The sequence below is a fragment of the Penaeus vannamei genome, chromosome 34, assembly GCF_042767895.1.
Source record: "Penaeus vannamei isolate JL-2024 chromosome 34, ASM4276789v1, whole genome shotgun sequence".
NCBI classification, from domain to species: domain Eukaryota; kingdom Metazoa; phylum Arthropoda; class Malacostraca; order Decapoda; family Penaeidae; genus Penaeus; species Penaeus vannamei.
The window spans coordinates 4108452-4119398 of NC_091582.1; the positions used below are offsets into that span (position 1 = coordinate 4108452).

The 10947-nt window shown below is 37.4% G+C and overlaps 1 protein-coding gene across 4 annotated transcripts in view; it reads left to right on the forward strand.

The window, feature by feature from the left end:
* Nrx-IV (neurexin-4) overlaps positions 1 to 10947 on the forward strand; it is an 83791-nt gene that overhangs the window by 16112 nt on the left and 56732 nt on the right. The window contains exons 7-22 of one of the 4 annotated variants that reach the window (XM_070113261.1): positions 1285 to 1451; positions 1571 to 1759; positions 2084 to 2251; positions 2416 to 2635; positions 3316 to 3398; positions 3540 to 3699; positions 4088 to 4213; positions 4874 to 5100; positions 5241 to 5373; positions 6412 to 6558; positions 7168 to 7338; positions 7780 to 7998; positions 8230 to 8466; positions 8981 to 9160; positions 9651 to 9784; positions 9950 to 10183. The exons of the other annotated variants lie outside the window; for them this stretch is intronic. Of the exons in view, the coding sequence (XP_069969362.1) occupies positions 1285 to 1451; positions 1571 to 1759; positions 2084 to 2251; positions 2416 to 2635; positions 3316 to 3398; positions 3540 to 3699; positions 4088 to 4213; positions 4874 to 5100; positions 5241 to 5373; positions 6412 to 6558; positions 7168 to 7338; positions 7780 to 7998; positions 8230 to 8466; positions 8981 to 9160; positions 9651 to 9784; positions 9950 to 10168 (2780 nt within the window). The 3' untranslated portion in view covers positions 10169 to 10183. Of the gene's footprint in view, positions 1 to 1284; positions 1452 to 1570; positions 1760 to 2083; positions 2252 to 2415; positions 2636 to 3315; positions 3399 to 3539; positions 3700 to 4087; positions 4214 to 4873; positions 5101 to 5240; positions 5374 to 6411; positions 6559 to 7167; positions 7339 to 7779; positions 7999 to 8229; positions 8467 to 8980; positions 9161 to 9650; positions 9785 to 9949; positions 10184 to 10947 lie in introns of those variants that run through there. 4 annotated transcript variants of the gene reach the window in all.

Below are 10947 nucleotides of genomic sequence, written 5' to 3' on the forward strand. Positions count from 1 at the left end.
ACGTTTGAGTTCTTTTTCTGTTTTGTGTTTACATCTAACCATGCAGTGTTCTTTTTTCTCTGTGTATTTCTCCTTCCAGGAAGATAATCCAAAAATTGCTCATTTTAAGGAAGAGATTGCTGATCACTGTTGCAGGAAAGCTTTTATTTTTATTAACTTGTAATATCTCTCACTAGTTGTTAAGTATGGATTTTTTTTCTTCTTTTTTCTTTCCTTTTTCTTTTTAAAGATAAAAGCTTAGGCTATGCACAGATGTAGAAGTGGAATTATGACCCAGATATTTTTCATTGTATGAATTGTGAATGCATATAGGTATTAGATGTGGCTGTTGCGTTATTACAGTAACTGGTAAATTGGATGCACTGAATAATCCCATATTGTTGCAGTGAAGGTTGGCCAGATTAACATCGTGATTTACTGTACGCAAGATAGTTACAGACCAAAAGAAGATGCATGGACATGTGCATGGTGCAGTTTGATATTTATAATCATTAGTTTGACTGTTTAACACAATAACTGAAGTATTAACTCGGCTAGTGGCCAGTAATGCAGAGCTGGAGGCGGGCATTGGCAGTTTCCCCGGTTTGCACCCAGCTGGTTCATTACTTCAAGCACAATAATAGGCACCATATAGCTTGTGCACAGAAATTTAAAAATTTCAGGATTTCCTTTAACTTTTAAGTGCTTGTTTCTAATAGTGACACCAAACAAACAATGTCTCTACTCTTGGAGAAAGACGAGCATGAGCGGATGGTGCAGGGTGTGTCATTATATGGTGCCATTCGCAATTCAATCCACCACAGCCATTGCATGATATCATGCCATCCTTGGTCATAGGATTGAAGTTGGAAACTGTTCAGCAGAGCAAAAGGAGCATCAGAAAGGTTTTATGATAACACAAACCTTGGAACTAGTTGTAAAGACTTTATGATTAGAGAAAGTTTGGTCATTTTGTGAAGAAAATGGTCAGCAGCATTGATGTAAGATGTTAGTTTTTGTTTAATTTCCTAATTTTGTTTGCTGATGAGAGTGTATGTTGTTGTTTTCTTTGGTTGAGTAAACAATACTTCAAGTTACAATGGATGGTGCCATTTTTTCGTGTGTTGTTGGTGGAAGTATCCAGCTTATAACCACTGTATAGAGTGGAGTGGAAGTCCGGAAAGCAGTTCAGCCATTGTGAATACAAATTTTGGTCTGCCAGTGAAATGAAATGGAAGGTATTTTGCATTTCATTGAATAGACATTTGGGTCTCATGTCTAATGTACTCATTTTGTAAAAAACAGGATCAAAGGTAAAGAGCACCTTCTCTGTGGGGTCACTTTTGGATGACAACTCCTGGCATGACGTGGAGATTCGCAGGGAGCAGAGGAACATCACCTTCCTGGTGGATCGGGTCAGGATTGACGACGTAATTCATGGTGACTTCAAGAGGCTAGATCTTAATAGAGAGGTGAGTATGACACCCTTATCATCTGCTTAGAGCATTTAATGTTGTAAGAAATGGAATGTGTTTGACAAAATTTATAGATCTCAAAATCAGCTTTTAACAAATCTTTTTTTATTTTTCAGTTTTATATTGGAGGTGTGCCGAACTTGCAGCCAGGGATGGTGGCAAGAGTGAACTTCACCGGCTGTATGGAAAATCTTTTCATTAACGGCACTGCCATTATTCCTGAGATGCGAGATGCTGATGATTATTACTCTTATTATTACCGGCGTCCCAAGTACTCTAAGATCAACATTTCAAGCACCTGTCCTGTAAGTATATTTAACCCTGGAAGAGCCTGAGGGGGGGCAGGGGTTATATTGGTCATGGAGTAGTCTCATAGATAATGAAGGTGGAAAGGTGGAGTTAGAATGGAAGAAGTTGTATATTTATGTAGAATATCTTGTGTCTGTGTATGTATCTATCCCTACATCCATTTATACATTGTGTGTGTGTGCATGTGCATTTGAGTGATTATGTTTGTTTAAATTTTGTGATTAACAACTTGAAACATTAATTAACATCATACATTTTGATAACAACTTGAAACATTAATTAACATCATACATTTTGATTATCCACTTGTTTCTTGGCAGTATGGAGACTCCTCTGACCTGACCATGACCTTCCTGAAGCGAGAGGCTCACCTCCGCTACCCAGCCTTTGAAGATCAACGCTCCATCAATGTGTCAGTAGAGTTTAGGACGTATGAGGAGTCAGGTGTACTTATCTACCATAAGTTTTCCAACACAGGCTACTTCAAGGTGAGGGCATCTTTAGGGTTCGCTTTATTCTTATTTTTGATGCTGTTATCTTTCTTAAAAAGCTTTTTTTGGTTTAAGTTTGGTTTAATTTGATATTTATAAATCTGTATGTTATGAAGCTAAATATACGGAGATGTAATCTACTTTTAATATCACTATTACAGCTCTATTTGGAAGATGGCAAAGTAAAAGTTGTGATCTCCTCATCAAAAACCCCAGGCAAGGTTGTCCTTGATAACTTTGATGTTACTTACAATGATGGCCAGTGGCACAAAGCCATGTTTACTGTGGCTGAGAACAGCATGGAGCTCACAGTTGATGACGTCCCCATGAAGACCACAAGGATCATCTCCGTAATATCTGGCAAATACTTCCTTGTTGGAGGTAAGAGAGGAAAGAGGGGAGGGTTTGATGTTGGGAAGGCTCCACAAGAACTTAGTCATAAAAGATTCAGTTTCTAATCCTACCTATCTTACCTGTTTACCTTTTTCCTTGATTTTAAGTTTTTTTTTTTTCTTTCTTTCTTTCTTTCTTTTTTCTTTTTTTCTTCCATTGATGATAATAATAGTATCAGTATTAACCCATCCGTGCCGGGGTACATTTTGTAGCCAAAATTTAAAAAATCTGGGAAGCTACAAAATCGGCGGGCGGAGCTTCCCCGGAGTCTGTCCGCCCGCCCGGCCGCCCGCCGCTTTTGCCGCGGAGCACGGCTCCGAGACAGCATCGCACTGGCGGGCAGCCCGAAACTGTTTATTTTTTCCCTGTGTCTCATATATGTGACACCCGGGACGAATGGGTTAATAGCATTATAAAAAAAAAAAAAAAACATTTTCCAGAGAACTCGGTGAATGGGGAAATCAGGTCTGCTAATTGACCCTTGGTGATTAGTCGCTTGTGGAGCCATTGATATATAAATAACATTTACAAAACAAAACTATTAGGGAGAGTGCATGTTCCCAACAGTGATGGATTAAGATATCCCAAGATTTATGTATCTATGCACAGCAGGTACAGCTAGCTTGTTTTATATGTTCAAGTTTCATTTGATGTACCTTTTTTTGAAGGTGGTGTCTATGGGTCGGAAGGCTTCCTTGGATGCATGAGACGTATTTCCGTGCTGGGATTCATGCAGAAGCCCAAAGAGGAGGTGAGTTGTGCCATCTGCATTAGATCTGCTGAATTTTTCTGTTGGATCAGTACATTCACTTTTTTTCTGTTTAAGACTAAATTTTTAAAAGATTGATAAGCTTCATATTAATGTTTTTTTTTTTTTTGTTTTTTTTTACAGGAAATAAGTGACAGGAAGGGAATAGTATTGGCTGCTTGTCAGATAATGGATCGTTGCAATCCTAATCCTTGTGAAAACCATGGTCGTTGCAAGCAGAATAGCAAAGAATTTTTCTGTGAATGTTCAGGAACAGGGTACTCTGGTGCCGTCTGCCACACCTGTAAGTATATCTTGTGGCGTTAAGAATGTTAACCCTTTACTGGGCACACGTTTTAAATACCTCATGTATATATGTATTTAAGTAATCATATGTGGTCACTTGCCTGCCAAAGGGTTAAGATTTGTCATGGACATCTTTTTCCTTTGCATTCATTTTGTATAGCATAGCTCATGATTTTATAATGACCTGATATATTAGATATAGACATGTTATTGCGAGTATGAGTGCATGTGTGGTGTGTGATTTATGTGGTGCTTGAAAATGTGTGATCCGTGCATGTAAGGAATGTGTATGTGTGAATGTATATGTAGTTATACTTGTAAATATTATTATAGTAATACAGGAGCACAAATTCTCATTATGCTTGTCTCTCTCTCTTTCTTTCCAGCCTTGAACCCCATTTCTTGTGCTGCCTATGGAATGCAGAATCCCGGATCCAAACGTGCTGAAGTTTTTATTGACGTTGATGGTTCTGGGCCTCTTGTTCCCTTCCCTGTCACATGTGAATTTTACAGTATGTAATCAGTTCCCTGTTTATTAGCTTTCTGTTGTTCTTCTTATAATAGTTACTGTTATTATCATTATCATGATAATTATCATAATTGTCAGTATTATTATTATTATTATTATTATTATTGTTATTGTTGTTATTATTATTATTATTATTATTATTATTATTATTATTATTATTATTATTATTATTATTATTATTATTATTATTATTATTATTATTATTATTATTATTATTATCATCATCATCATCAATATTATTAATATTATTTTTATTATCATTATCATTGTTATTATCATCATTTTCTGCAATATACAGAAGAAATGGTCATAAGGGAATGCTATTGAAATTTTTATTGATGATGATTCTTTAGAATAAGTGTTTAATTTTTTCATTAAATATGAATTTCTTACTCATTATCTTTCTGCGGTATAGGATTAACCCTCATTTTGTGTTCTGTTATAATATGAACTATGAGTGAATGAGTGTCTTAAAATTATCTGTGTGAAATAAAAAGGAAAAACAGATGGAGAGAGAAGGTTTTTAAAGAAATTCAAAAAATAGTTTAGAGGAAAGAGGGAAGAGGACAAATATCATAATGATGGTTAGTCTATTGGTATTAAAGAACAGGAACTTGCAGTAATGATCTCTTCTCCTCTAAAGATGATGGCAAGGTGTACTCATACCTGGGCCACAAGCATGAGATGACAACAACTGTGGACGGCTTTGAGAGGAGAGGGTCATATGTACAGAACATTATTTATGACACCGAAATGGAACAGATAGAGATCTTTGTCAACCGCTCCACCAAGTGCCGGCAGCGCATTCACTTCGAGTGCCTGAAGGCCAAGCTCTTTAACTCTCCTTCACCTGAGGATCAGGACTTCCAGGTAAAGTAGCTTGCATAATTTTTGCTTTGCTCTGCTTATTATTCAAATATATCAAGACATGAAGAGGCCTCGGAGAATTTTCTTTTAAGTCCCATTACACTTTATCAGATAGTCTTAATATATGTAATTTCTCCTTCCAGCCCTACACCTGGTGGGTCTCCCGCAATAACCAGCCCATGGACTACTGGGGAGGATCTCTGCCAGGGTCTCGGAAGTGCGAGTGTGGTCTTATGGGCACCTGTGTTACTGGCAAATGGTGCAACTGTGATGCAGGTTAGTATATTATAAAAGTTGAAAGCATAGTGACTTCTGGATGTGAAAAGTTCATTGTGTGTTGCTTTCACAAAAGATTCCTTCCAGATGTGTGCTAAACCAAATGTGATTTTATTTAATGTTTTTTGTGTGTAAATGTGATACTGGTAGCAGTGTGCTTACTTCAACAAGTAAGCAAAGTTAATTAAACTCTACAGTAAAAGGGAAAATTATGGTAAATATGGAGGTTATAATGTTTGCAATCAAAGGAAATCTTATAAACATTTGCTAGTATGGTAATAAGCATGTCATGCAGAGTACTACTACTTTCCGTTGTTAAATCATAAAAGTCAAAGACGGGTACTGCACTCATGAGTAACTTCAAAGATTTCTGTCATATTGCAAACAAGATTATGTAACTTGTCTTATACCTCCCCCTTAGTCTTGAGAAACGAGTATGAGAAGAGTGTGAAGCCTTCGTGCAAGCAAGTCAGGTACTGTGCAGAGAGATGAGAAGCGTCTTCACAAGCATTTTGTGAGCATGATCGACATGGTGTGTGAGATCTTTTGGCTGATGAGTGCACTGCTTGTTGATGTGGTTGATAGATTGATGATTTTCACTGATGTATTATTGCAAAGATGATTAAGAGATTGTGAGGTGTTTATTGTTGTAATGGTTATAGTTATCATCATTTCCATTATTGTATGAAAGATATGTATATAGTTTTTCCTTCTCTCAGTGTCAATACAGTAAAGTCACAGTAATATTTAGAGTTGTGACAGTAAGTGAAACACAGGTTATGTGTGTAGAATATTTGTGCAAGTTGGTTAAGTATCTAACTGTCGTATACTCAAACAACAGCATTGATATGATATAGTTGCAGCACCAACATGGGATTGAATTAGCTATTTATGTGTTATATCTCACAATTGTCATAAATTTTCCTGAATTTTCCATTTTTTTCTGTCTTCTGTAGCTTAAGCGTAAACCATACCAAATTTTCAATATTATTTATGATTAGCAGGAACCCTTGATAAACTTTGAATGCTCTTCATTAGGCCTCGAGTCGTGGCTGTTTGATAGCGGAGAGCTGACCGTGAAGGAGCATCTTCCTGTGAGACAGCTGCGTATAGGAGACACAGGCTCACCCTTGGATGGCAAGAAGGCACGATACACACTTGGACCTCTAATATGTGAAGGAGACAGTAAGTCCAGTCTGTGTTTTGGGGTTTTGTGTCCAGATATTTCCAGTTGTTATATGTATATGTATCCGAGACTTTTCGTGAGTAGTTAATGTGTCTCATTTTATCTTAGTTCCTTCTGTTTTTTATTTATACTCTTTTTTTTTCTTTTTTTTCCTCTCCCCCTTTGTCCTCTCTTTCCCTGCCACTTTCTTCCCTTCCTCATCCTCTTTCTGCTCATCTATATCATATCCTCCCTTCATTTCTTTACTTTCCTCCTTAACCCACCAACGCCCAGACTCTGCCCAGTGTGCCAGCCGCCCCGCAAGCAGTGAGCGCAAGCCCCGATACAGTGTCTCACTGGTGGGACGCCTGGTATTATTATTATTTTTTTATTTATTTATTTTATTTTTTATTTTTTTTTCCTGGTGTCTCGTATGTGGGACACCCATCGTAAGTGGCTTAATGCCTCTTTCCTTCCTTGGTTTCTTCCCTTCTTTTAACTTTCGTCTCCCTCTTTCATTTCCATGTCATTCTCTTACCTTTCTGTACCATTCTTTCTTATTTTCCCTTCTTATTTATTGTATAGTTTCCCTTGTGAAAAGGATATAAACCTGTCTCTTTTCTCCACAGACATCTTTGACAATGTGGTCACTTTCCGCAAAGCTGATGCAACCATCAACTTGCCACGATTTGACATGGGTCATTCAGGTGACATTTACTTTGAGTTCAAGACCACAATCCGGGATGGATGCCTGATCCATGCAAGGGGCACGACGGATTACATTAAGGTCTCCATTGTGGGTGAGTCTGATGAATTAGTTGCTTTTTATTTTTCTTATTTTTGTTCTTATTACTTTTATTTGTTTATTATTTTTTCTCATATGAATTAAAGTATTATTATCATACTTTCAGGATATAGAAATCCTGATAATTTTATGTTTAAGGTGGTATATTTGGTTAGTGGCAAGTTTTTTCCTAATTGAGCTATAGTGCTTTTGTGTGTGCAAAGGCAAAAAAGCTTGGAAATAATATATCCCAAATTTTAGGAAAAGTTGTGAATTTATCCTTTTAAGATTTGTCTTGTTATACTTTGTTTATTTTCTTGGTCTTGGTAAAGCTACTGCATTAGTTGATTTCACAGAAATAGTTCATCACCAAAAATAAGATTTTGTTTAAGTATAAATTTGTAAGTGACAGAAATCCTGAAAATCAGTTAATCATCCAAAAATGTTCTTTCCTCAGGTGGCATGCAGCTCCAGTTCCAGTACCAGGCTGGTGCAGGGCCTATGAGTGTGAGCGTTGAAACAGCATATGTTCTGAACGACGACAAATGGCACTCAGTGTTAGTTGAGCGAAACCGCAAGGAAGCCCGCATGATTGTAGATGGAGGTGGAAAGGCTGTGCTGAAGGAACCTAGCGGTCCTGTGCGAGCGATACACCTGGAATCGGACTTTGTTGTTGGTGAGTGGCCTGAGTGGTGGTGATATAAGCCCTCTCTACCCTCCTTTCCCACTGCTTTTTTCTGACTGAGGTCGGAAACATGATTCGACTGCATAGTTGTTTTACTTCTTACGCGGTCATGTATTGAGGGAGTATTAAGTAGCTTGTTCATTTTTGTCTGTATTTTTAGTTTTTAGACTGGATGTGATCAGTGTCATCTGCTGTCCTGATTGTGTTGTCTCCCCATTCCAGGAGCCACTTTGGATTACCGAGATGGCTTTGTGGGGTGCATCCGTGCTCTGGTCCTCAACGGGGAACTGCAGGATCTTAGGGGAAGGGCTGAGAGGGGCATGTATGGGGTTCATGCAGGCTGCGTTGGGAAGTGCCAGTCTAATCCCTGCCTTAACAACGGAACCTGCCATGAGGGCTATTCCTCCTATCATTGCGACTGCCGATGGACAGCCTTCAAAGGGCCAATTTGTGCAGATGGTGAGCTCTCATTTTACTTTTTTTTTTGTTTATGTATTCTTTATTACTTCTTTTTATTGAAGTATTAAGTGTATAAAGTATCTGACTTTCATGTAATATAGGGATACATAATGAAGAAATATATATATATATATATATATATATATATATATATATATATATATATATATATATATATATATATATATATATATATATATATATATATATATATATATATATATATATATATATATATATATATATATATATATACATATATATACATATTTGTATTTTATATATTATTATATACATTTTTAATATGTATACCTTATATGTTTATATTTATATATGCATATTTATATTTTATATATTTATTTATATAAATATGTAAAATACATTTATGTTCATATATACACATTTACATATATTTATACATATGTATATGTATATTATTTATGTATTTTCCTAACTAATTACCCATATATTTATTAGGTTTAACCAATATTTTAATTATCTCCATTCCCTACAGAAATTGGTATCAAGATGCTAACAGATACAATGGTAAAATATGAGATCCCGGGCACCTACAAGTCCACCATTGCCGAGAAGATCCGTGTAGGCTTCACCACCACCAACCCACGAGGCTTCCTCATGGGGTTACACTCCAACATCACTGGAGAATACCTTACCCTTGCCATCTCCAATTCAGGTATGAGAAATGGTTACAAAGGCTAAGATTGTGTGTCTTGAAATTTGTTGTTAATTGATTTATATTTTTCTTATCTAGAAAGTGCATGGTTTGTTCATTTATTATTTTTGTCATCATTAATTATTTATTTCTGGGTTTTGCAGTGGCACTATTCATTTGGTTATTTCATTTAGATATTTCAGCAGTTATGTCCCATTGATCACTGATAGCTTCAATGTCATTAGAATAAGACACATTATACTGAACCCAATTTATGGCAACAAATGTAGTAAAAGTATGAAGGAGAATGTATATCTTCAAAGAGCAAGATATGTAGTTGATCAGTTTTAATTAAATGTTCATCAGGAATAGATGTATTTCTGATAACATTTTATCAGAACTAGTCAAATACACCTCTTGTACTGCAAAGATATTTATTCGTGCTCATACCAAATCTACATACTTTCTTCTATAGTTCTATAGCAGAACTCACACGTCCAAATCATTTCAGGTCACTTGAAGGTCACATTTGACTTCGGTTTTGAGAGGCACGAGAAGGTCTACGGCAAGAGGACTTTCCATGAGGGACAGAACCATGACGTCAAGCTCTACCGCTCGGACTCAGGCCGGAAGCTCACTATGCAGGTGTGGAGATGGGATTTGAGTTTGTAGGGAGGGAATGGAGATGCTGCTGTAATTTAGATCTCTCTTTAGGTTATCGTATGATATTCAGTTATGAGAAGTTACTTAATGTGAAGTTAGCTACCAATTCATTAAAGAATTAATCCATTTACTGATGATTCTGTCCAGGTTGATAACTATGAGCCCATTACCTGGACCTTCGATGTGAAAGGATCAGCTGATGCACAGTTCAACAACATTCAGTACGTGTACATCGGCAAGAATGAGACGATGGCTGAGGGCTTCACTGGCTGCATCTCGCGGGTGGAGTTTGATGACATCTACCCCCTTAAATTCTACTTCCAGCAGGACCGACCCACAACCATCACGGCTGAGTCAAGTGAGTAGAGTATAGTAGAGCAGGAGTAGTTCATTGATTCTCTGTCATTCTCTCTCACTCTCATTTCTCTCTCACTCTCATTTCTCTCTCTCTCTCATTTCTCTCTCTCTCTCATTTCTCTCTCTCTCATTTCTCTCTCTCTCTCATTTCTCTCTCTCTCTCATTTCTCTCTCTCTCTCTCTCTTTCTCTCTCTCTCTTTCTTTCTCTCTCTCTCTCTCTTTCTCTCTCTCTCTCTCTTTCTCTTTCTCTCTCTTTCTCTCTCTCTTTCTCTCTTTTTCTCTCTTTCTCTCTCTGTCTCTCTCTCTCTTTCTCTCTTTCTCTTTCTCTCTCTCTTTCTCTCTCTCTCTCTCTGTCTCCATTCTCATTCCCTCTCTGTCTCATTTCTGTTCCTCTCCCTGTCTCATTCTCATTCCCTCTCTGTCTCATTCTCATTCTCTCTCTGTGTCTCATTCTCTCTCTCTCGGTCTCATTCTCTCTCTCTCTCTGTCTCATTCTCTCTCTCTCTTTCTCTTTCTCTCTCTCTCTCTCTCTCTCTCTCTCTCTCTCCTCTCTCTGTCTTCATTCTCTCTCTCTCTCTCTCTCTCTCTCTCTCTCTCTCTCTCTCTCTCTCTCTCTCTCTCTCTCTCCCCTCTCTCTCTCTCTCTCTCTCTCTCTCTCTCTCTCTCTCTCTCTCTCATACTCTCTCTCTCTCTCTCTCTCTCTCTCTCTCTCTCTCTCTCTCTCTCTCTCTCTCTCTCTCTCTCTCTCTCTCTCCTCGCTTCCTCTCTCTCTCTCTCTCTCTCTCTC